This window comes from Mustela putorius, unplaced genomic scaffold, assembly GCF_011764305.1.
Source record: "Mustela putorius furo isolate JIRA1106 unplaced genomic scaffold, ASM1176430v1.1 tig00003923_pilon_pilon_pilon, whole genome shotgun sequence".
NCBI classification, from domain to species: domain Eukaryota; kingdom Metazoa; phylum Chordata; class Mammalia; order Carnivora; family Mustelidae; genus Mustela; species Mustela putorius.
Window position 1 is genome coordinate 6,840,948 of NW_025422068.1, and position 26,808 is coordinate 6,867,755.

The window sequence follows — 26,808 nt, forward strand, 5'->3', positions numbered from 1 at the left end:
CCTACGCGGTTGCTCGCGGCGGCCGCCGCCCTCCCCCGGCCCAATGGCGCGGCTGCCGCGTCAGTGATGTGAAACCTCGCTCAGGCTTGCCCGGCCCCCGGCCCGCAGCCCATTACACCATCCGCCGCGGCATCCGCTGCAGCTGCTGTAGCCCGCGCGGACGGGGAGGGCGGGAGGCGGCTCGGCGTGGCGGGGCGGGGCGAACGGCGCGGCCGGATTCATTCCTCTGGGGCGCGGGGCATGGAGGAGCTGTGCGGCTGCAGGCGGAGCAGGCCGGCCCGGGCGGCGGCGGGGACAACGGTTTCCATTTAAGGGGGCGGCCCGAGCCCCAGCGGCCGGCGGCGGCGGAGAGGACCAGCCCCCGGGCAGGTAGTGGCTGCGGCCTGAGGCTTCCCGCGGGGAGGCCCGGGCGAGAAGGGGAAGGAGGGCGCCCTCGGGCCGCGGAAGGCGGGCGGCGGGCTGGAGGCCCCGGGCTCGGCGGCCGGCCGGGCGGGGGTCGTGGTCGCTCGGGGAGGACGGGGAGGAGCTGCCTGGGTCTGGAGAAGGTGGCGGTGAAGGTTATGGGGGGAGGGGGCCCGGGGGTCTGGGGAACCTGCGGTCCCTGGCGGGGGGTGCGGGGACGGATCGAAATGGGGCGGGCGAAGTTCTCTAGAAGGCGGCCGGATTTCCTGAGAGCCTCGAGTAGTTTGTAAGGAAAGCGAACCTTTAGGGCGAGGGCTCTGGCGCCGGCTGGCCGCGGTTTGTGTGTCCGACCTTTTTGTTCCTTCGCGAAACCCAGTCTGGCCACCGCGAGGCCTCGAGCCTGGCGCCCTTGGCTCGCTCTCCTCTGCAGATGTGTGAGAGAGAAACACTGCTGGACCCGCGGCTCTTGCCTCTTTCGGTTGTACTCTCCCTGGGCGTGTGCAAAGCAAAAACTAGAACAAAGCTTGGCTGCTTAGGAGGCGAGAAAACCGGTTGCCTGGAGTGTTCAATTTACCACATATAGAAGAGAAACTGCCTGCCCCCAGAACATTGGGGTCGGTGTGCACCTTTTTGTGTTCTTTCCCAGCGTGTTTGGGTGGCTTGAGTCGTCCCTAAAGTACGACCACCCCCCCCAACCCCTGCCACCTGGGAGTAAGAATTAAGAAAACCCAGTATTTTTGCCTTCACCTCTGGAAAATTCGAACCTGCTACTTTTCCTCTTCCTTTTCCTTTTTCTAGTTTGGTGCTCTGGTGGTCAGATGTCGGAAGGCAGTAAGGCGACAGACTCTCCGTGGTTTTATATCCGTTTGGGGTGCAGCGGTTGACGTTGAACTTTGGTTCCTGTCACTCTTGCCTGTGTCGATAGAGTTAAGCGGGAGCTTTGCTTTGAGGGATAAAGAACGCGCAGCCTTTCCACTGGACATAAATGGATCTAAAGACAGCAGTGTTTAACGCAGCTCGGGATGGCAAACTGCGGCTTCTCACCAAGTTGTTGGCCAGCAAATCCAAAGAGGAGGTTTCCTCCTTGATCTCGGAAAAAACAAACGGAGCCACGCCACTCCTGATGGCCGCCAGGTATGGGCACCTTGACATGGTGGAGTTCCTCCTCGAACAGTGCAGTGCCTCCATAGAAGTGGGGGGCTCTGTCAATTTTGATGGCGAAACCATCGAGGGGGCTCCCCCGCTGTGGGCCGCTTCTGCAGCGGGACATCTGAAGGTGGTGCAGTCCCTGTTAAACCATGGAGCATCTGTCAACAACACAACTTTAACCAATTCCACTCCTCTTCGAGCTGCCTGTTTCGATGGCCATCTGGAAATCGTGAAGTACCTTGTGGAACACAAAGCCGACTTGGAGGTGTCCAACCGACACGGGCATACGTGCTTGATGATTTCGTGCTACAAAGGACACAAAGAGATTGCTCAGTATTTGCTTGAAAAGGGGGCAGATGTTAATAGAAAAAGTGTGAAAGGTGAGTCCAACTTCTTCGTTTTGGCTTTCTAAGTGTTTGCCATTATTTTCAGGAAGTCTGGTCCCTAACTATAAACAGCGGCTGCTGAGTCAGCTAGCATTGACAGACCTGTTTTGATGAGGTGTCCCTTCCAGCAAACCTTGTTGGTCGTTTCTCCCGTGTTTGAGAATTCTTTGCGCAAGTGTGGTACAAGGACCTTGGTCACGATGTTAAGGAGCATTTTTTGTCTCTGATTTGGAGGCCCTTCCAATTCCAGGGCTCCCCAGAGTTACAGGACATGTTAGTGGCAGTTGATCAGAGCCCTTAGGCTTGCACTGAATCCACCTGAGAATATACTTCAGTGTAATGTATTTTCTTAGCTTTGATTTTTTTTTTCCCCCCTAAGAACACTGGTGGAGTAGAAACTACTATATTTAGTGAGTCATTGTCTTATGTGTCTTAGCTAGGCATTTCGTTTGTTACTCTGTCGGGGAAGGCCAGGCCACACTGACCTGAAAGGATTAATACCAGTGGAAAAGGAGAAAATCCGTTCCCTTATTCTCTATTTATTGTGTGGCCAATAGAAAATTCTTTCACATTAGAACATGTATTAAATATAGCAGGAGAGAAAAGAGATTTTAAAAACTGCTACAATCCTGAGAGCCAGACAAGCGCTAGGTTAGACAGAAGTGGATTTGTTGGCTAGCAACAGTGTAAACACCTCTGTCCAAAAGAAGAGCTCAGGTTTACAGTTGTGTGTAATTTTCAGGGATTGTAATAAGCCTAAAGCAGCAAAATGATAGTTGAGAGACTTTTTTTGAAACTTTTAAAAACAGGTGTTTTGATCGCCTGTTTTGATACTTGGAAAATTTTTTTTTTCCTTCAGCGTATTTATTTATACAACAGCAAAGTAATCCACTGCCCCATTAAAAAAAATCCATTAAAACTTAAAAAGTAGCCTACCTATATGGTAAAAAAACAAAACAAAACAAAAAACCTCAAACAATATAAATTGATTGACGGCGTTCCCAATGACAAATCTTACCATCTGACTTCTAGACTTCCAACCCACTGGCAGCCACTATTTATAAGCCCTGTTTATGGGGTTTTGTGTGTCCTGGAGATGGTCTGTGCAGAGACTTGTCTTTTTCTTCCCCCTTTCCCTTCTGTTAGTTGATACATACAGTTTCGGTTGCGGTTTTTTTTGTTTTTTTTTTTTTTAAACCTTAGATTATCTTGGGTGGCATTGAACTCCAGCACACAGAGCTGCCTCATTCAGTTTAGCGGCTGCACAGTATTTCATTGTATGAATCCACATAATTTATCTAGGCCCTTTTGATGGAAAGTTAGGGCATATCCAGTGTAAGCCGTGATTCTGTAAATATTCTTGAACACAAGTGTGTCTTCGCACACTTGGGTGAGAAGAGCAGTAGGGTAGATACCAATAAATGGGATTGCTGACTCAAAGACTCCGGTTGTTGTTGTGATGGTGTCTGATTGCCTTTCAGAGAGGCTCAAGTACATCATTATCGGATAGGACATAGTTATTGGAAGAATTTACTCAAATTAGTAGAATCTTTTTTTTTTCTTTTAAAGTTTTGATATGAAATGATGTGGGCTCATTGTGATTTTCTGTAATTTTTTTTTTTTTCTGGAGAAAACATAAAAAATCTTAGAGAAAAACTGATACATGTATGTAGTTTTATTTTATATGCTCTTCTATAGTCTTTTTTTTAGCTTAATCAGTAATGTCTTTAATGGCATTAATTTTAGCTCCCAATTTCAATAGCCACATACTCTCCCAATGGAGTTCTCTGTTGCTTCTGGCTTTTCAGTAGGAGACAACGAGTTTCCGTAGACATTCTTTCATTTGTTCCTGATCATCTCTTTGAGTGACATTTTTGTTTGTTTTAAACATTCATTCCTTTAAAGAATGCTAGTCTTAAGAGAACGGTTACTATTTACATGACCATGTTAACTATGAGGAATGCTTTGAAATCGTTACTAGTAGAGAAAGCATTAAAAGGTATGGCCGTTTGTTGAGGCTTGTTGGATTTTTTGTTTCTTTGTTTTGGGCTTTTCGTTCATTAGCCTAATAACATACAGATTGTCGAACTTACATATTTAGGTGAAGTTGTTTTAAAAACTCTTAGGTCGTTGAAGAGATGAGTAGTGGTACTGTTTCCCTGAACAGTAGTACTACTTCCCTTTCCTCCTCCTCTTTCCCCCTAATGAACTGAATGGTATCTAACTTGACTGATTACCTTTGCTTTTTTGGACGAATGTTCCTTTCATCACCATCCTCATACAGCCTTGTATGTGAGGTTGTGGTCAAACGATCTAATTCTAGAGTCTTTCCACCTCCTCCCCTCCCCCAGCCCCATCAGTGTCTAGTACTTGTGCCTTTCGAAAAAATTACACATAACATGAGAAAACAGTTTTCAAAAATTATTTTCAGATAGTCTCAATTTTATGGACATACAGATATATGATACGTACATATGTGTGTGTCTGTATATACATACATATGTATATAATTTTGTGTGCAGTGCTTTTACCTGTTATGGTCTCTTTTAATTTCAACAGTGACTTAGTTAAATTGGAGGCAGATTAGGATGTATATGCACCCATCCCCATTCTGATCCCGAAGCTTCCATTCTTTGGTAATCACTCTCTCACTGACTCCAGATTTTTTTTTTTTATGGGTTAATGTGTAATAAAAAAGCAGGGACCAGTTAAAACTGAGGCAGGAACACTGGTGAAGGATCAATCTGATAGGGCAGCAGGAAAGGAATCTCCCCCCGCCCCCCCCCCCCCATTTTGCTCTATCCAAGAAGTAGAAAAGAGTGATGAAATGAGGGATGAAATGGAACCGTTTCTTAGGAAATGGTATATGTCAGCTGTTGGAAATGGTTGTGAAGAAGGAAAACCCCAGTAGATTTTGCTTGGTCTGCTTAAATACTAATTGCACGTGACTTCTACATTCCATTACTTTTTAACAGGCAGTTGGCATTTGAATATACTATTTAACCTTTTTTTCCCCCATGACTTTTTAACAGGCTGTTGGCATTTCGAACAGGTTTTAACCAAAGGTGGAATTCATTCCCTAATTAAGGGAGCACTTCCTGAGTCCCTCAGCGTACCAGGTTCTTAGATTGAGGATAGACAGAGCTGAGTAAGACCACGTACCCAGTCCTTGTTTCCTCGCTCTCCAGCTCACAGCTTTGTCACAGAGACAGGCTCCTCCGCAGGTCCTTGCGCCACAGTATGCAGAGCGTGGCCTCAGTGCTTCCTTGTGTTTGATTTTTGGAATTACCTTATCCCCAACCATCTCGGTACTTGAGGGGACCCTGCTCTCACTCTTTTCCCCTGGCGTTCACAAAGAGGAGAAAACCTTGGAGATGTTTACCAGTACTTCTCCAGTTGAGCACAGTGGTTGATTTGTGAAACAGGAGAGTGGGGTTGCTGTTTAAAACCGTAGACCCCAGGGTCGCCTGGGTGGCGCAGTGGGTTAAAGTTTTTGCCTTCGGCTCAGGTCATGATCCCAGGATCCGGGGATCAAGCCCCACATCGGGCTCTCTGCTCAGCGGGGGAGCCTGCTTCCGTCTCTCTCTCTCTGCCTGACTCTCTGCCTACTTGTGATCTGTCTGTCAAATCTTAAAAAAAAAACAACAACAACAAAAAACGTAGACCCCAAATGAGAAGTGATTCAGCAAGCTCATCTCAGAGCTTCCACATTGATTTCACCACATCATGGTTACCGTCATCTTCCGCTCGGTTTGTTGTTTCGTTTTGTTTTAATGTTGTTGGTGGATTCAGAATAGGATCCGTGGTAAGAGACTGGCCCTTCAGTTCTGTTTTTGCACCCAGATTCTGTTGGGAATTGAGCAGCTGAAAGTGATTTGAGTACTAGAGACCAGCAGAAGAGCTGCTCTGGCTTGGGTTGGGAAGACTGACCCTTAGAGAACAGGCTACCCTCCAGCATGGGTTCACCTGTTTAAATATCCAGAGGTTATTAGGGTATTGGTAATAAGACAATCACTGTGCATTTTCTGTAGGCAGGGCACTGTGGTGAGCATTGTGGAGGCTGTGAGAAGGTACAGGACGTCGCGTTTGTTAACTGCTGAAGGAAGAATGTGAACCTGTGCGGGATGGATTTTAGGGTTGTGATCTTTATGGGGATGTTGAACTGGGCCTTGAAAGGATTGTCAGGGTTCAGACCTGTAGAGTGCACTGGATACAGTTTTAAAGGCTTAGGAAATGGTCTAAGGAAAGGCACATTGAGAAATATGCATGGAGGGCCAGGAAGTGGAAAAGTCAGCATATTTGGACCCCAGGGCACTCAGGGCTAGATTATGAAGGACATTGACTTCTAGGTAAAGAAGTTTGATTCTTTAGGCGGGGGGTAAGCTAGTGAAGTTTTCAGCTGAGAAGTAATTGGGATCTTTATTTTCTTTCCTCCTTCCTCTCTTTCTTCTTTCTTTCCTTTTTTGTAGGGAAACCCACCTAACTGCATTCTAATTCTTTTACATTGTGAGCTCTTTAAGACTAGAGACCTGGTGTTTGTATCCATGTGTTAGAGTGTCCGGCCATAGTGGGATTTTGGTATATGAGTTTGTTGAATGAAGTAGGTTGTATTTAAGAGAGGAAGGATTATAAGCTCCTTGAAGGCAAGGACTGTTTTGCTCTTCTTTCACTCCAGAAATAAAATCCATACCTGCAGATGTGAAGTTTAAGAAGTTAAGGCCGTAATCGTGAAAAATGAGCATTACTGGTCTTCAGAAATGGAGAATTCATGTAGGCCCATAAGTGGAGCTGGCTTTAAAAGGGTTTGAGAGAGAGCTAGGTCAGGCAGTTTATTTGCCTTTTTATTACAGAAATTTTCTAATTTCTGCATAACTGGAGAGAAGAATATGACTGGAACCACTATGAACTTATCACCTTGCTTTAGTAGTTACCCGCATTTGCCAAAGTTTTTTAAAACTTTGTTTCTAAAAATTTTAAACATATTTAAAAAATACATTTCTCTCTCCTTTCCTTTTGTTTTCTGCAGTCGTTTAAAGCAAACCACAGGCATGTTATATTAGTTGTCTCCCATATTACAGGCATTTTAGGGTATGGATGTATTTCAGTCAAGAAAATGTGAAAAGAAATCCTATTATTACTACTATTTTTTTAATGCACTGTAAGTGCAGAGGAATCTCAAGTAAGAAAAATCTCCCCTCTAAATTAAGAACGGTTGTCCCCAATTAGGGACAAAGAAAAAAAAAAGATTAGGGACAAAGAAAATGACCTTTGTCCCATTGGTAGGCTTCACTCTACTTGAGGACTCTCTGCGTGTTGGAGGCAGAAGTTGTCCATTCTTTCTTGACTTTCCAGTGTTCTCGGCTGCTGGTCAGCCTCCACACAGTTACTTTCAGAGAACAATTAGGGAGAGGGCCTTAAAACTTCCTTCTCTTCTGTGGCCTGTGTGTGTTTCGTTTTGATAATAATGTTTAAATGACTTAAAGGCATCAGGTTGTCCCTCCAAGATGTGCACGTTCGTCTTTTCTGTCTCCCCTGCCATACTTCTCCGTGTCCCCAGGGTAGAAGAGAAGGTGTGTAGACTGGGTGCAGTGGGGAATTACCCTCCATGTCCCACTCGGCCTGGAGATTGGATTTGGAGCTGTGAATCCTCACAAGTGAGCTGGAGTTGGAGAAAGTAAGTAGTTCCTGAGCCCTCCTGCCCTTTCAGCTGCTCGAAGTGTGTTTCACTTACCGTTGGGGACAAGTCGTTCCCTCACCGAGTACATCTTTATCAGATTTTCGTAGATTACAGTTGTTTCTTAAAACAAGTTTTCAGTAAAAGGCAGTTCAGGAAGTCCTTGGCATTCTGGAGGCTAATGCTATTGAGTCATTAGGAATGTACGTGGTGGAAGCTGGAGGTGAGGAAAGGCCCAGGTAAAGAAGTCACATGAGGGCAAATCTGCCAGAAACGTGTGTCTTGCCTTTGTCCCCCACGCTTGGGGAAGAATGGCCAGAAAGGGAGTTTTAATGAAGCCTGAATTACAATGTTGATGCTTTGACATTTTGTAATTTTCACCCAATTACACTAAATATTGGTTGCTGTAGTCCGGATCCCTTAGTTCAGTTCCTCTTGGCCTTAAAATTCCACTAGATGTCAAGACCCATCTTCCAGGCGCTTTCTGATTTCTTCAAGTCATAAGAATTCAGCTTACCTCTGGATGCAGATGTTTTTAGCCTTTAACTTTGTTATGAGTGTCAAGGGCCTCAGCTGTTAAATTGCCATATGCTCCCAGCTCACTGCCTTACACAGAGAATGAATGAAGGGAAGGCACGTGGTTACCGTGGCACAGTTCGTATTCGGTTCTGTTCTGATTCCGTTTTCTTTGAACTCCTGTCCTTGAGTGTCTCTGGTGTTAAAATACACCCTAAGTGGAGGAGCCTTCTAGTGCTCCTTAGATATCCGAAGTGTTTCTCTCTCCCCTTTCCCACTTCTTCCCTTAACATGCACCATTTAGTTATTCCAGGAGTAAAATGCTTGGGATCAGGATTTTTCTGTAGTTGAATCGCAGGCCCCTCCCCATCTTTAGAAGTGGCCTCTTAGAAGTCCCAGCTAGAGTTGAAGAAGAATGGATGGCAAGCACAGTAGGCTAAAAAGGAGAGGTGAGAATTCTTTTTATGCATTTCCAGCAAGTCAGTTACAGTAAGAGACCCTTTAGTGGTTGCTTCTAAAGGTCAAAACTTGCACTTTTACCAGAGACACAGGTATGTTGATTTTTTTTTTTTAATTTATTGGACAGACAGAGAGATCACAAGTAGGCAGAGAGGTAGGCAGAGAGAGGAGGAAATAGGCTCCCCTTTGAGCAGAGAGCCCGATGTGGGGCTCGATCCCAGCACCCTGGGATCACGACCCGAGCCGAAGGCAGAGGCTCAACCCACTGAGCCACCCAGGCGCCCCCAGGTACGTTGATTTTAAAACAGCTTTGAGACACAATTCACATACCCTTCACCCGTTAAAGTGTTCAAATCAGTGTGTATTCACAGGGTTGTGTGGCCATTACCTCAGCCACCTTTTTATCACCCCTTCCCCACAAAACCTATATCCAGTAATACATACTCTCATTTCCCCCACCTCCCCCACCGCGACTGAAGTAACCTCTGGCAACCACTAATCTTTCTGTCCCTCTGCATTTGCCTGTGGTGGACATTTCGTGTAAATGGAAGCACAGTATGTGGTTCGTGGTGTGCTTCTTTCCCTTAGTATGATGTTCTCGGAGCTCACCCATTTTGTAGCATGTGTCAGTACTTGATTTCTTTTTATTGCTTTAGTCTTTTTATTGTATAAGCTCTTGTGTAGATAGACCACATTTATCAGTTAACAGGCATTTGGATTGGTTCTACTTTTTGGCTCATGGGAATAAGGCTGATACAAATATTCATGTGCAAGTTCTTGGGTGGTTGTAAGTTTTCATTTCTCTTGGGCGTACATGGAGGAGTGGAATTGCTGGGTGACATGCAACTCTCTGTGTAACCTTCTAAGGAACAGCTCGGCGCGGTGCCATTTCACATTCCTGTCAACAGTGTGACAAGTGTCCCAGTTTTTCCACACCCTCACAAACATGGGTTATTACTCTTCTCTGGGAATAGCCGTCTTAGTGGGTGTGAAGTGGTATCATTGTGGTTTTGGTTTGTGTTTCTTCAGGGTTCTGATGTTCAGCATCTCTTCATGTGTTTATTGGCCATTTGTTTATCTTCTCTGGAGAAGTGTCTTCTTGTTGATTGCATGCTTTAAAATTGGGTTATTGGGGCGCCTAGGTGGCTCAGTGGGTTAAGCCTCTGCCTTCAGCTCAGATCATGATCTCAGGGTCCTGGGATTGAGCCCTGCATCAGGCTCTCTGCTCAGCGGGGAGCCTGCCTTCCCCCTCTCTCTGCCTGCCTCTCTGCCTACTTGTGATCTCTGTCTGTCAAATAAATAAAAATAAAATCTTTAAAATTGGGTTATTGTTTTATTACTGAGTTGTAGGAGTTATTTATATATTCTGACTACAAGTCCTTTATCAGATACATGATTGGTAGGTATTTTCCCCAATCCATAGATTGTTTTTTCACTTTATTTTTTTTTTTTAGTAAATTTAATTTTTTTAAGAAAACGAGGGAAGTTAAGAGTAACAGAGTGTCAGATACACCAGTCAAAAGAAGAGGAATGAGTGAAATGGGTACTGGTCACCAACTTAATTTTTTTGGTAAAACCTGACATAATTATGAAATGTTTCTCCCATTTCTTTTCCTTCCTTCCTTTTTATCGAAGTATAGTTGACATACAATATTGTATTAGTTTCAGGTATACAACATAGTAATTTGAGTTAAACATATGCAGTGTTCACCATAGTGAGCGTAGTTACCATCTGTCACCATACCATGTTATTACAGAGTTATTGGCTATATTCCCTCTGCTGTACTGCTGTACTTTTCATCCTCATGACTTCTCTTATAGCTGGAAGTTTTTACTTATTAATCCCCCTCGCCTATTTCACCCATCCTCCCTCACACCCTCCCTCTGGAAACCACCAATTCTTTGTATTTACGAGTTTCTGTTTTGATTTGTTTGTTTGGTTTTGTTTTTTTACAGGCGAAACCTCTATATTTGTTTTTTGCTTGACTGACTTATTTCACTTACCAGATACCTTATGGCCCATCCATTTGTCTCAAATGGCAAGATTTCATTCTTTTTATGTTTGAATATTAATCCATTGTATATATATACACCACATTTTCTTTATCTCTTTATCTGTCAGCAGACTATTAGGTTGTTTCCCTGTGTTGTCTGTTGTAAATAATGCTGCCATAAACATAGGGGTGCATGTATCTTTTTGAGGTAGTGTTTTTGTTTTCTTTGGGTAAATAAATACTCAGAAGTGGAATTACTGGGTTGTGTGGTATTTCTATTTTTAACTTTCTGAGGAACCTCCATACTGTTTTCCCCAGTGGTTGTACCAGTTTACATTGGTTTTTTTTCCCTGCTCTTTTAAAGGTATTGGTTACAACAACTTGGATTTTATTTTACAAGCCGATTTTTTTTGAAATATGCAACTGTAGCTCACTTAGATTTGACTTAAACAAGAAAATTGTTAAGAAAACACTGCAGGGTTTATTGCTACCCTTTACTACCTAGATAGGAACGGAACGTTTCTGTGGGTCAAACTGTGGAATCTAGTTGTACAGCACACCCTTTTCATGCTCTGGCATCTGATGTTCTCATTTAGCATAAAAAGGAATGGTGAAGTTTCATTTTCTGTGTGGTGTAAAACAGGCTGTGACCTAACCTTTCTTTAACCTTATTTTCGTATTACATGATATAGCTGTTAGATATTCCTCATCTATTTCCTAGTGCTCCGGGTAACAAAGACCAGCAGCACAGGCGTCCCTTGGACCCAACGTAGATTGGTTGAGTCAGAATCCACATTTTACTGTGATCCTCAGGTGATTGTGTACATTAAAGTTTGAGAAGCACAACTGTATTTAACTAAAACACATACACACAAAACTTGAACTGTGTGAGGACTTTACGAGGTAGCTGAATCTGTTGAAATGATATTTCTAGAAAAAGCAGTTTAAATTATAATAGACATTTTGTATTTGTAAAACATTTTACAGCCCTTGTGAGAACATTTTTGTATCATTAAAAATAGAAATTGGGAGAGGCTTAGAAACTGACTTAATTCTGATCCTGGAGTATCTAAGTAATCTTACCCAAATTGAGATATTTATAAATTATGTGTTGAAGTTCTCATAGGATTTAAGTAGTTAGTCGATTGGTAACAATGTTATGCAAACAATCATTTACTTACTATTTAGTCAAACCCAAACATTTGGTTTGGAGCAATGGAACTCTTAGGGCTCCAACTAGTTATTACTCAAAATCCTGGTGTGTTTTTGGATTACTTATTTTAGGAAAATCTTGATTCCCTTGTTAGGCACCTGCATGAATCCCTGTCTGTTATGTGGCTGCTGTCAAAAGATTACAAGTCTCTTTAGAATTAACAGCAACTGAGATTGGCGCTTTCAGAGAGATACTACCATGTTTTTTGTTGGTTTGTTGTTTTACTAAGTATTTTAATTCCAGTATAAACATACAGTATAATATTAGTGATTCAGAACTTTCGTCCATCACCTGGTGCTCATCACAAATGCATGCCTCAATCCCTGTCACCTGTTTCCCCATCCCCCACCCACCTCCCTCTGGTAACCATGAGCACTTGTGTCATTTCCTTCCTTTAGTATCCATCCCAGAAGCATCTCCGTGAATATGGCTACTTTTTATTCTTCCAGATTTTCTTAGCACTATTTCAAGGTTAAGTTACGTAGTTGAAATTAGTATATTTAGATCTTATGATTTTAACTTTCTGTGTAAGTACTTTAACAGAATTAACACTTCATGAACCATTAGCTTGGTTTTTTAAGACATGTCCATTTAACAAGCATGTCTTTTGAGAAATCATGAGAATTTTCCATAATGAATTCAGTGTCAGAAATTTTATTTTTTCTCCAAATGAACATGTTCTGAGTCAGATGCTGAGAATTGTATAAGATAGTGTTTATTTTCTTTCTTTTTTTAAGGGATTAATTAAATTTCAGTGCTAAATAGCCTTAATTTCATCTAAGACGCCTGGTAGTATTTGTTTTTGAAGTTTATGAGTTCAGTTTTTTTTTTTTAAAAGATTTTATTTTATTTATTTGATAGAGAGAGATCACAAGTAGATGGAGAGGCAGGCAGAGAGAGAGAGGGAAGCAGGCTCCCTGCCGAGCAAAGAGCCCGATGTGGGACTCGATCCCAGATCCCTGAGATCATGACCTGAGCCGAAGGCAGTGGCTTAACCCACGGAGCCACCCAGGCGCCCCATGAGTTCAGTTTTTTAATTATCTTTCTCACTCTGAGGATACAAAATTAAGACATTATGAGGTAGAGCTACTGAATCTTCCTTCATATTGTGGAAACATAGAGGCACATAACTGAGGAAAAATGCTTGAGTTGAATATTCAGTAGTATTTGACATATGGTAATATGCACCAAAATTCTAAATCACTGATGTTACCTAGCAAAAATAAATATGATTTTATTGGTCTTTGGCACGTAACTTAGCACAGACTGGTCACAAGAACATAGTAACTTGATTTTTAAATTCATCTTTTTACATTTTTTCACGAGAACTCGCATTTCCTCCTGAAAGCATAGCCCTCTTGAGTGAAATAGTTAATAGAGCAAATATAGCAGACTAATAACTCCAGAAACTGGAACGTAAATAGACTTGTCATAAAAAAAAAAAGTTTGTAAACAGACATGGAAAAATGTCCTATATACCTAGGTACAGAAGTAATATAAATTAAAATTCAAAATTAACTCTAGTGCCAGAAAGAATACTGTAAAAGTGGATTTTTTAAAAGATTGCCTGATTCCTTTGGAATGATTTGGAGATGTATCTTGTGCTGTCATACACTTGTGATTTTATTCTAAATTAGGCATTAATTTTTTTGTCATTTAGTTATTGAAGTATAATTTTCTTTTTAAAGATTTTATTTATTTATTTGACAGAGATCACAAGTAGGCAGAGAGAGAGGGAGAAGCAGGCTCTCTGCTGAGCAGAGAGAGCCGATACCTCGATCCCAGGATCCTGGGATCATGACCTGAGCCGAAGGCAGAGACTTTAACCTGCGGAGCCACCCAGGCGCCCCTGAAGTATAATTTATACACAATAGAATCCATCCTTTTTAGTATATAGTTGTGTAAGTTTTGATAAACATATACTGTAGTTTATCCACCAGTGCAACAAAGATGGAGCAGAAAGTTCCTTCATGCCTCTTTGCAGTCAGCCCCTTTTCCTGAATCCACCCCCTGGCAATCACCTGTTATCTGTCATTAAGGTTTTTAAGCATTCATTTTAGTAGTGAAAATTCTGAAGCAGCGCAGATGTCCATTGGCCAGGGGAGTGTTCATGTGAACTTGGCCATGCCTCCTTACTTGAACTTCTACCATAAAGCCATTAAGAATGATGACATAGTATCTGTGAAGTTCATGGAGACTATGTACTTGTCACTTAACAGGAGAAAATGACCAAGATGTGGGAAAAAAGCAGGTGACAGTCATCTGTGGACTGATTGTAACTTTATCAAAACATCTCTATAGAGAGCCTTGGACCTGAGACAAAAGTTATAGTTGCTTTAAAATTAAACTTTTCATTTCATTTTCATAAACTTTTTTTCGCTTGTTTCTGAAGGTTCTCTTTTCTAAACTTTATTTATTTTTATTGACATAATGTATTATTAGCCCCAGGGGTACAGGTCTGTGAATCATCAGGCTTACACAGTTCACAGCACTCACCATAGCACGTACCCTCCTCAGTGTCCATAACCCAACCACCCTCTCCCTCCTCCCCCTCCCTCCAGCAACCCTCAATTTTTTCCTGCGATTAAGAGTCTCTTAACGGTTTGTCTCCCTCCCTGATCCATCTTGTTGCGTTTTTCCCTCCTTACTCTCATGACCCCTTACCTTGCCTCTCAAATTCCTCATATCAGAGATCATATGATAATTGTGTTTCTCTGATTGACTTATTTTGCTAAGCATAATACCCTCTAGTTTCATCCATGTCATTGCAAATGGCAAGATTTTGTGGGGCTTTTGATGGCTGCATAGTATTCCACTGTGTGTGTGTGCACGTGCATATATATATGCCACATCTTTATCCATTCATCTGTTGATGGGCATCTAGTATGGCTATTGTGGATCTTGCTGCTATAAACATTTAGGTGCATTGTGCCCTTTCAGATCACTATACTTGTATTCAGAAACTTTTTTCAGGCTTTGAGGGTATGAAAGTGTGATGGTCATATGCTTGTTAGAGTAGTTATGATCTCTCTCCTAAGATTTTACTTTTTAAACTTATTTTATTCTCAGAAGCTAAGTTTGAATCACTTTGTGATAATGAAGTATTAAAAATTTAAGACTCTTGCCTTAGCCTTAGTAGTATGGTAACTGCTAGTTGGGGTATGAAGGACAAACTATATAGGATCTGTGGACTTTCGGACTAGAAGACCAATTTAGGCAAGAAAACTGATGTGTGTGGCAGTAACATTGTACTGTTATAAGGTATTATATAATATCATCATAGTTCATGTATTAGGAATAACTACCAGAATGAGTGACACATTTATTCACTAGGCATCCTCAAAATGCAAGTTGGTGTGCTATAAACAATGAAGTGTCTTGAGGCCGTGGAAGTTGCTTTTGAAACTTGAAGGACAAGAAGTTAAAATGGTGAAGAAGAAAGTTACAGAAAAACAAGAAGAGTGCAGAAAAACGAAGAGCAGAGGCGTGGAGGTGGAAGTGAGCAGGCCTGTCTCCAGTGCTGGGAGGGACACTTAGGATGGAGTAACAGGAAGTGTAAGTAGGGTCTCAGCTGTGTGATTGGCAGGTATTAACGATGTCTCCGAGAAGGTGTTGGCCCACTAGGGCCCAGGGGCCAAAGCCTGCCCACCTCCTGTTCTTGTTCTGCCTGACTGCTAAGATGTTTTGTATTTTAATGGCTGGGGAAAAAAAATTAATGAAGATGAATACTTTATGACACATGAATATGCCCTGGAGGCCCTATTTCAGTGTCCATAAGTCAAATTTTGTTCGAACAAGGCCATCTCCATTAATTGGATGTATTGCCAATGGATACTCCTGGCCACGGATGGGCTGAGTGGTTACAGCAGGGACATTACAGCCTCCTAAAATACCATCGAGCCCTTCATAGAAAAAGTTGGCCAGCTCCTGGAGAGATTCACAGTGCAGCATTCACTTTGGGCACGATGAGACATGAGGCTGGGCAGGTAGGGTAGGCAAATAAGATCTCAGTCTTCTCAAATCCATTTCCGATAGTGTACTTGTGTGTGTTCCCAGTAACTGAGATTAAGCTTTACTCATATAACATTTTCTGAAGCTCTGGCTTTCTTCCTCATCGCCCTCCTGCCTTACAGGGATAATGCTTTGAGAAGCAGTGTTGTAGAATTTTGAAAGCCATCTTGAAGGTTTTCAGTTGTATCTTTAGAGGAAGCATGGAAGCAGTTGAGTTGGAAAGGCACGTGATGGGGGAGTTCCATTATGAGGTTTGCCTTCTATTAGGTAGAACTTACTCATCAGATTCTAGTATGACTAGCATTTAAAATATGACCCCAGGAATGCACAGTACACTACATTGACGATTGGGAGACAGGGGTTTCTGTTTTACTGCCAACTTCCCTGCTTTCTATTTGTATAAGTATTTTCTCTGCTTTGCCTAGTTACGAATATAAGATAACGAGGGGGCAACTGCTGATACGTAAGACTCAGGAAAAGAGAAAAAATGCTGTGCTAACATATGGATACTTTTTTCCTCTCCATTATGTTTGCTTTTATGATTTGCTTCAACTTTCTCTGGGTTTAATTTAATGTTTTTCTCCTTTAGTATCTTGAGATGGAAACTGAGCCATCTTTTTAAAGGGCTTTTTAAAGCCTTTCTTCTCTAGGGTGCACGTTGAAGCACAGGTTGAGCCACGTCACACAGGATTTGTTACTTAAGGTTTTCATTTTCATCTGGTTACAAACATTTCTCTTTTTCCATTGGGTTTCTTCTTTGACCCATAGGTTATTTAGCAGTATGTATTTAATTTTCAAATCTGTGGAGATTTTTCTAGTGTTTTGTTGTTGCTGCTGTTGGGGTATGTGTGTTTTCTACCTTGCATTGTGGACCTAGAAGAGAATCAGTACTATCAGTCTTTTGCCGTTTCTGTGCGTTTCACTTTGTGGCCAGAATGTGGTCCCTGTGTCTGTTCTTTCATATATCCTAGAAAGAAAATGGCATTCCACAGGTGTTGAGTCCAGTGTTCCTTTATATACCTCAGTTAAATCAAGTTTGTTCATGGTTTCACATCTTCTCTACCGGTATTGGTTTTGTTCTTTGCTACTGAGAAATGTGTGCTCAAGTGTCTGGTGATGGTGGGTTTGCCTCATTCTCCTCATTGTTCTGTTGATTCTTGCTCTGCATAATTCAAACCTGTGTTTTAGGTAAAAACGAATTTGGAAATACTGTATCTTTATATTGTTTTGTATTTTATTTATATCCTTGTAAAATGTTTCCCTATATCTCTAACCATGCCTTTTGCCTTAACGTCTCCTTGTATCAGACAGCTTTCTTATTTATGGTTCACTTCTGCATAGGATCTAATAAGGTATAATTTTTTTCTATTTTGTTCACTTCAGCCTTTTTCTATCCCTGTGTTGAAGGTTTTATCTCCTCTAAGCAGTTGTGCATATTTCTATTTTCAGTCTTAGAATTTGTGTCTTTTTAGGAAGCATTTAGTTTGCTTGCATTTGATGTAATTACTGATCTGTTTGGGTTTTAATCTCTGACTTTCTGATTTTTATTTGTCCTACCTGGTTTGTGTTCTTTGTCTCTGATTTTTTTTTTTTGTCTGCCTTTGAATTTTTTTTTTCTTATTTCATTTTTTTCTCTGTATTAGAGGGTATGTAGTGATGAGATGCATATCCTCTGTTATTTGAGTGGTTACTGTACTACTTTGAATTACCAAAGGAATAACATAAATTTCTGAGTTTCCTTCTTTAATTCCAATTGCCCTCCTTACCTTGATGCTCTTGCTGTCAAGCATTTGACTTCTCTGTGTATTTCAAGCCCTATGAGACGCTTGTTAATTTTTGAAGTCATTTCTTCTCCAAGATTTACCCCTCTTGTTGATGCTTATGCCGGTATCTCTGTGCTTCCATGTGCATCCTCATCCTTTTGCCAGTACTAGGTAGGCTGGTAATAAATACCTTGGGTTTTCTTTTTCGTTCTTACCTGAAACAGTACTTCATTCACATTGATTCTTGCTCTGGGTATAAAATTCTCAGTTGGCAGTTATTTTCCTTTAGTGTTTTCAAGTCTGTTGGCCTCTGGCTTCCTGTTCCTGGTGAGAACTTTGCCACTGGCCAAATTGTTTCTCTTGTGTAGGTCATTTCCACCTGTTCTCTGGTTGTAAAGTTTTTCCCTTTGCCTGCCTGAGTGCTGAGCTGTTCTGCTGGAGTGTGCCTTGAGGGGATTTTCATTGTATTTCTCTTTCTTGGTGTGTGTAAAACTTATTAAATTTATATGTTAATACTTTACCAGCTTCAGAAAATTCTCAGACTTTATCTCTTGTGTATTGCTCTGAGCCCATTTTCTTCCTCTAGAATTCTGGTTTACAAGTATTAGCCCTCTGACATCGTTCCCTCTGTCTCTCACTGTCTCTACTTTGCCAGCCTGTCATCTCAATGCTTCTCTCTGTATATTTTCATCTGACGGATTTTTCCAGCCACTCATTTTCTGTTCAGCTGTGCGTAATCTGCTTTTAAAGCCACCCACTGAGGTTTTCAGTTCTAGAACATCCATTTTGTGCCTTTTTGTAGTTTCCAGTGTTCTGCCTAATTCTCAGAATTGTTTTTTAATCTCTTACTTAGCTCAGCATAATTACTGTTTTAAAGTCTGTGTCTGATGACTGTATGATCAGGATCTTCTGTTGGGCTTTTCCATCAGTTCTTAACTTCCTTTGATTTTGTGTTGGGGTTCCTTGATTGGGTATCAAACATTAGATAGAATATGAAAAATAATTTGAACCCTAGTAAATACATACTGTCTAGATAATATTTTCTGTAAGTAGCATTTGTATTTGCTTTTGGCTTTTGTCTGTTTTCAACTAGCAATCCTGAATTATTATTTTTTTTTTTAAGATTATTTATTTATTTATTTAGCAGAGAGAGATACAGTGAGAGAGAGAACACAAGCAGGGGGGGGTGGAGAGAGGGAGAAGCAGGCCTCCCAACGAGCAGGGAGCCCAATGTGGGGCTCAATCCGAGGACCCCAGGATCACGACCCAAGCGAAAGGCAGACGCTTAATGACTGAACAATCCAGGTGCCCCCTGAATTTCTTTAGTTCAGTATTGACATGATCTTAAATTGGGTTTTGGTTCCTCCAATAGCTGGTTTGTAATTTGTCTTTAAGGACTAGGGTGCAGTTCTTCAGAACTCTAACTCAAAGTATATGGGGGGTTTCAAAGTTCCCATTTTAGTGGGTTCTGGACTCTAGTTTTCTCCTCTGGCCCTGCCTACCTGTCAAAAGCTCCACTCAGTGTTTTAGCTGCTGGTTCCAGAATCAGAAGAGGCCATTGGAGGAAGCTTCCCTTAGTTCTGGACTTCTCTGATTTTCTTTCTTCTTCTGTATGTTGTCTTCCTTTTAGCTCTTTACATGCTGACAAACAGATTTTTCAAAATAAAATTTTCAGCTTTTTAAGTTATTACCGGGGAGGGTGATCATACCGCTTCTGCCATTACTAGATATGAAACTATTCTGTAGGTTTTTTTTATCTTAAGAGAAACCGTTTCTTTTTTTTTTTTCAGTGTTTGGTGTATTCTAATACAGTAGTTTAAAAAAACTGGCTTCTCTTGCATTCTTACTCTTGATTTTATGTGATTGTACAGAGCAGAATGCCATCTAAACCTCCTGTTTCTCTTATATTGTCTCTTAGAGGAAAAGGGATTCTTAATTTAAAAGAGCTTTAAAAACACATTTCATAATAGCCGTGTTTACTTGAAATTACTTTGAACAAATGAACATTAGTGTTAGTAGGGAGAGGCTCTGGGCTCTTGCAGTGCTTGCTTACAGATGCATGGCTAAAACGTTCCGTCCAACACCATTCCATTATAGAACTATGAAATCCTGAGTCAGAGTAAATGTGTGCAGGTAGTGCTATAGTTGTGTAGGTGCTGTGGAAGTCTCCACAGGATGACCCAGGGGAGAGTCAGGTCCCAAGGTGCAGTAACTGGCTCTTTGAAATTTCAGTCACAAATTTGTTATGGGAAGTGGTCAGGTTTCAGCTACTTTCTAGTCCCCTGAGGCCTTCTCTGTCTCTGGAGGTGAGTCAGCTGGTCATGGGAATCGTGGTATGATAGGGACCTGGAGCTGGATCCTAAGGGGAAAGGCACCGTGTGGCTTAGAGGAATCTGCAGGCTTTTTCTGTCCCGGGGGAGACCCATTAGGAGTCTCCGAGCTCAGGGTGGGCACCCTTCCTGGAGATACCCCTGGGAGGAAAGCAGGTATTAAGCACAAACTGTATTGTTTGTACAAACAGTGATTCCCCTTATCCTGGAGGGCAAGTTTTTGGAACAGACCAGCTCTCTGATGTCCACCGAGGGCTGGCTCCGGGCAGGCAGCTCTTTCTAAAGACACCAGTGCCAGCCTGCGAGAACTCTGCTGCACTCAGCCTCTGGTGACTCACTGCAGAAATTTTCTGTAAACACTGTAGGGTGATACCAAAGGTCTATGTGATAATTTTTGTTACGATAAGTAGTAAGATGTTTGGCATGAAACTTTGGCAGCTAAAATAGTTGTGTGCTCAGAATGTCTTGGTATGTTGCATACGGGCGTTTCCTGATGTGCCAGTGTCTGTTGTCCATTTGAATCCACGTGTGGGAAGAGCTGGATGGCATTGGAACATTTAGTATGGCTTCAGAGAATGTTTAAAAAATTAAATTACAGTGGGAAATTATCCATTACAAAGGACACTTCAGATGGCTCCTTTTAAATTTCCAGTTGAACCACCCACATATTTTTTCACATTTTACTGGACTTGTTTTTCTCCTGGGAGCTTTCTGAGGAAAAGTACTCTGTCACCGAGAATTTTGACTAAGGCAGCTGAAGTTCACTTGGCAATCAGAAATATGGAAAAACCAATTTCTGACTCCTGTTAGAATGAAACTAGAGAATCTCAGATGTTACAGATTAGATTTCTCACTTATAAACGTGGACCCTTACCCAGAAAGTTATGTGACAGTCTGCAAAGCTGACTAGCTGGTTAGTTGCATTTCATCACTTTTTAGTCATAGAATATGCACTTGCAAACGCTACTGAAAAAACCCAAGAGGACATGGATTCAAGTTGAATTTCATTAGTGACTTTGATCATCTTTTCATGCCTAATTTGGTCATTTATTCAACAAACTTTATAAGTATTTATTTAAACCTTGCAATGTGTCACGCTAGTCCTGGGGGCTGTGGATCATTTTTTTTTTCCTCATTTGTTTTCAAATTTAAGTCCCATTAGGGGCCCCTGGGTGGCTCAGAAGCCTCTGCCTTAGGCTCAGATGATGATCTCAGGGTCCTGGGATTGAGCCCCGCATCAGGCTCCCTGCTCAGCGAGTAGCCTGCTTCCTCCTTTCTCTCTGCCTGCTGCTCTACTTACTTGTGATCTTTCTCTCTCTGTCAAATAAATAAATAAAATCTTAAAAAAAAAAAAAAAATTCCCGTTAAGGTCAGCCTGGAGCTGCCTGCTTTTCATGAGGTTCCTAAGCTACATACATGTATTCCATTGTCTCCTGCTCCCTCAAAATCTGTTATCTCTTTCTTTCCTCTCCTTAAGGTAATACTGCATTGCATGATTGCGCAGAGTCTGGGAGTTTGGACATCATGAAGATGCTGCTTATGTATTGTGCCAAGATGGAAAAGGATGGTTATGGAATGACTCCCCTTCTTTCAGCCAGTGTCACCGGTCACACAAATATTGTGGATTTTCTGACTCACCATGCACAGACCAGCAAGACAGAACGGATCAATGCTCTAGAGCTCCTGGGAGCTACATTTGTGGACAAAAAGAGAGATCTGCTTGGGGCCTTGAAATACTGGAAAAAGGCCATGAACATGAGGTACAGTGATAGGACTAATATCATCAGCAAACCGGTACCGCAGACTCTGATAATGGCTTACGATTATGCCAAGGAAGTGAATAGTGCGGAAGAGCTAGAAGGTCTTATTGCCGACCCCGACGAGATGAGAATGCAGGCACTATTGATCAGAGAACGTATTCTTGGTCCCTCTCATCCCGATACCTCTTATTACATTAGATACAGAGGCGCTGTCTATGCGGACTCTGGAAATTTCAAACGATGCATCAACCTCTGGAAGTATGCTTTGGATATGCAGCAGAACAACTTGGACCCTCTAAGCCCCATGACCGCCAGCAGCTTGCTGTCGTTTGCGGAACTGTTCTCCTTTATGCTCCAGGATAGGGCTAAAGGCCTGCTGGGCACCACTGTTACGTTTGATGATCTTATGGGCATCCTGTGCAAAAGTGTCCTTGAAATAGAGCGAGCTATCAAGCAAACTCAGTGTCCAGCTGACCCATTGCAGTTAAACAAGGCTCTGTCCATTATTTTGCACTTGATTTGCTTGCTAGAGAAAGTTCCTTGTACTGTAGAACAGGACCACTTCAAAAAGCAGACTATCTACAGGTTTCTGAAGCTGCATCCGAGGGGGAAGAATAACTTCAGCCCCCTTCATCTGGCTGTGGACAAGAACACGACCTGCGTAGGGCGCTACCCTGTGTGTAAATTCCCGTCTCTGCAGGTCACGGCCATACTGATCGAGTGTGGCGCCGACGTAAATGTCAGAGACTCTGACGACAACAGCCCCCTGCACATCGCCGCTCTGAACAACCATCCCGACATCATGAATCTCCTTATTAAATCAGGTGCACACTTCGATGCCACAAACTTGCACAAGCAGACTGCTAGTGACTTGCTGGATGAGAAAGAGATCGCGAAAAATTTGATCCAGCCCATCAATCACACCACCCTGCAGTGTCTTGCTGCTCGCGTCATAGTGAATCATAGAATATATTACAAAGGGCATATCCCAGAAAAGCTAGAGACCTTTGTTTCACTTCACAGATGATAATCTGCCTGGCTCGTCGCACTGTCGAAAGCACGGATCGCTGACAGTTGCCTCGTAAGTGAGCACTGTTGTGAGAACACCAGCATTCACTTGGCTTGACACCTCGTGCTCTCATTGGCTAAAGCATTAGAAGCATCAGCTTTCCAGGATTGGTTTCCCAGTATTTAATATAAATACACCATATAATATATTGTTTGTGAATTATTGAGAAATGGAATGTCCTACTCGAATTTCTTAAATTGTCTGCCAAAGGCTTACCTGTTCTGGTTCTGTTTGCTGTTGGGTGTTCGGGACAAAATTCACTGTTCTTCAGTGGTGTCTTTATACTTTACTGGTTTGTGAATTTTATACAATTGAAGGTCTTTTTTTTTTTTTTCCTTTCCTGCTTCTTCCTTCTCTTGTCCAGGCTTCTTCACTCTTTCCACTTGATTTTTTTTCCTCCCCATTTCTACTTACCATCCTTCCCCCCCCTTACGGACCCATGCTAGGTTGCACACCCTTTATGGACCTGTTACCATTTGCAATTACCATAAGTGCTTTATCTTCTCTATGCACCGGCTTAAACTTGACTGTTGTATGTTAGCACATTTTTCTATGCAGCAGTTGGTCAACTTCAACTCAAAACCTGTTACATTTGTTACAAAGTTCCTTGTTTTGAAAGTAGTACTCTTTGTAGCATGACAGTTTTTAGAGCTATAGGTCAGCTACCTGAGCTTAGGCTTTTCTGTTTATTTGTTTCTGTGGGGGTTTTTTTTGTTTGTTTGTTTTTTGCCTTCTTCTTCTTCTGAGGTTTCTCTCTCTAATCCACTGAAAGTATTGTGTGCTAAATTTGGGAAACAAATCTCTCCTAACTCATTAACCCAGTTGGAATTTAGGTCTGTTGTCTTAATATAACCTGCTGTAAAAGGAAGACTCCTGACAAAGTGACCCACCTTTCATGCCGCCGGCGTTGTCCTGCTCGGGCTGATGATGTGATTAGGTATAGAGAATTCACATCAATTTAACCTCAGAGTGTATCATGCAGCTTTAACGAGTCACATTGAACTCTTCCGCAGTCAGACCGCAGATCACTTTTAGTTACAAAAAAGAGCTACAGCATGTCAGTGGCACGGTGCTTGCCAAGCCCGATCTAGGCATCTAGGATAATTAAGGTATTTTCGTATGCAATTTACTGCCGTAGTATCCAAGGTCAGTACCAGTGTCCATCCGTCCTTCCAGCTTCGGTATACCTTTCCAAATAACTTGCATGGATTACTTTGGTCTTGGTTATTCGTCACCCTAGTTAAACACAAAAGGTTGCAGTGCTTCCTGTCCCCTTCCTGAAAGTTAGCTTGGCTCTGCTCTTCTTTCCATACGGTTTTCTGTTTTGTCTTGTTTTTGGTTTGGTTCTGTCGGTTCCTTTCACACAGTTTCGCTAATGCCACAGAAAGGGCTCTTTCAAGAAGAGATTAAGAGAAAAGTACTAAAGAAGATTCAGGTAGTTATCCTTCAGCACTTTATTGTTATTCAGGATAAAATGTATGACGGCACATTTGCCCTGCAAATGTCTTAATGAAATTGTTCTGAATAAAAAGCTCCTTATTAGTTTGAGGAAAAAACAGACTCAAGTGTACCTGTGAGTTGAATGAGCTGGATCCACTTGGGTTTTTGCTCGCATTTTATCCTGAGGGTTGATGTCATGATCTTTACAGAGTCATCACTGCAAAGAATTGCCTTAGGTTTATTTCATCTTTATTCAGTAAAACAAAAAACAAGAAAAAAAAAAAACTCATGATGAAAAGTAGTAAATAAAAATCATTAGACTTACTTTCTGATTAAGTAATTGAGGTTTAATTTTTTTTTTTTAAGGTATCCTGTTTTTACTAGGTTCTGAATTGCATTTCACTGTCGAAAAGGGTGAATGGGATGTAACTGATCATGGTTGCTCTCCAGCCTTTTGATGAAGAGCCTTGAAACCCGTGTTTACCGCGGGCAAATTTGGTGGAACGTTTGGGCTGCCACATATTATTAACCATTTGTTATTTAGACACACATTCTAGAAATAGCAGACATCAACATTTTGAAATCATTTGCTTCTAACCCTCTGGTACATATGCATGGGCAACCTTTTTTTTTTTTTCTTTAAAGGGAAACTCTGTACGTGCAGTAAATCAACACTAGTGGATCCCAGTAATTTGGGGGTAAAAGATGAGCAATGGAATTTTCCAGTGATTTGGCATTTCCCCTTCCTTTCTCGGGCGGGGAGAAGAGGGCTCACGTGCTCGTTTGGTACTGCACACTTCACACTATCCAACGGGTGAACCGAAATCGTGCGGCTCTAGTGGAACTCAGGATTTCTTCACGTAGCATTTTTCCACCGCTAAAGATGGATCGCTTCAAAGTGTTCTTCAGTCTCGAGAACTGGAATGCCTTATTTCAGTTAGGATACGACTCTCCTCTGTTTGCCATCTCCCCAGATGCTGTTAGGAGCTCTTGACAAATCGAGTGGTTTGATAGCTCAGAGTTGTCTACAGTTTCATTCTGGAGGAGGTTGGTTAATAAAAGGTGACCTCAGACATTGTGAAGGCCTTTGTCAGAAAGTATTCTCAAAATTGTTTTTGACTGAATTGAAAAAGATATGTCCGTTTGTTACTTTTTTTTAACCACAAGTGAGTAATACTTAATGAGCTACTTGCACTGGTGTGAGTGGAACTAAACCACACTGTAGCGAGTGATGTTGGCTGGAGTTTCTAAGTTCTGATTCCCTTTCTGTAAAAATGCCTCGTGAGGCCTGCTGAATTTTAGATGCTCCACTCGTGATCATTCCTGGAAAAGAAATGGTCATTTTGCTCAGTTGAGATACCAGTCTACTTTATAAAGACAAGTGGATTCTAGATTTTTTTTTTTTAAAAAAGAGTCATTTTCTTACCTGTAAACCTGACAGGGGCATAAAACCCAAATCAGCAAAAAATCAACCTGGTGCCCATTCTGACTTTGAAGTTACGTGCTTATTTGTAAAGTGACTACCTTACTGTATAATATTTTAGAGACCCCCATCTACTGTGACTTGGGAAAATTCTTTAAATTATATATGAAAAGGTCGCTCTTCAAAATCCTGTCACCCAGCTAAAACCTTAGGTTGACTTTTAGAGGAAAAACGATCCTTGTAGTTATCAGAATTGTGGGGGCCAGATGAGATAATAACCATCTTCTCGGACACTGCGACAGCAGCATTATTGCTTGGAACTTTAACCATTTTAGAGTTAGATCCTAAAGAAACTAATTGGTCCTCATCCTTTTTTCATTTTTCTTTTTTCTTTTTATTTTTTCCACCTTCATATATCACTAAACAACTAGTTTCTCCCTTTTGTCACTTCCCATTGTGTATTTTTCAGAAGTACTGTATTCAGATGCCAGCCAATAAATTGTCACATAATGGAAAATGATACGCCACAACATTCATTGTAAGGTCTAATAAAATTAAATTTGCACCAAATACAAGCGTATTTGTATTAACTTTTTTTTTAAAGTTTTTATTTATTTGAAAGCAGTGTGTGGGGGGAGGGGGAAGGGTGGGGGGGCCAAGGGCAGAGGGAGAGAACCTCAAGGAGACTGTGCTGAACGTGGAACCCTACGTGGGGCTTGATCGCATGACCCTGAGGTCATGATCTGAGCTGAAACCAAGAGTCGGGTTTTGGTTGGGCACCCCTTGTATGAATTCATCTTTGATTGATGACGTCTTAATGCTTTGATGGTGTGCTTCTGTTTTAAAAAATACCTACTTGGTAATTTACGGTCCATGAGAAGTGTTAGAGCATTTATTGTTCATACTTATATGTAAAAAAAGATGGTTTTTGTACAGTTTGTTCTGATTTCTTTTCCAGTGAAGACCACAGACACTAAGTTATAGAAAGGCTTCTGTTGTTCAGTGCATGGGAGAGCGGCTGCTTTTAACTCCTACTCTTGTATTTTAACTGGTTTGGTATTCAGTATCAGAAGTATGTCAGAAATACACATTTAAATACAAGTATGTAAATATTTATATTTATAAAGCATTTATAAAATAGTAAATACAATATACCGTGAAGGTAAATTTCATCAATTCATTTCCACTTTTTGATGGTCAAATCTGAGTAGTCCTTGTC

General features: G+C 41.6%; 1 protein-coding gene across 2 annotated transcripts; it reads left to right on the forward strand.

The window, feature by feature from the left end:
• On the forward strand, positions 1-26,159 carry FEM1C (fem-1 homolog C). 2 transcript variants are annotated; one of them, XR_006603403.1, is made up of 4 exons: positions 1-369; positions 1,201-1,931; positions 21,375-22,738; positions 24,812-26,159. XR_006603403.1 is itself a non-coding variant. In XM_045069270.1 (3 exons), exons 2-3 carry the CDS (start codon positions 1,388-1,390, stop codon positions 22,682-22,684), a joined length of 1,854 nt encoding a protein of 617 aa, XP_044925205.1. In that variant the 5' UTR covers positions 1-369; positions 1,201-1,387; the 3' UTR covers positions 22,685-26,159. The 2 variants fall into 2 exon arrangements, 1 of the variants encoding a protein (XP_044925205.1); XM_045069270.1 differs by having other exon boundaries at positions 21,375-26,159.
• The last annotated feature ends 649 nt before the right edge of the window (positions 26,160-26,808 follow it).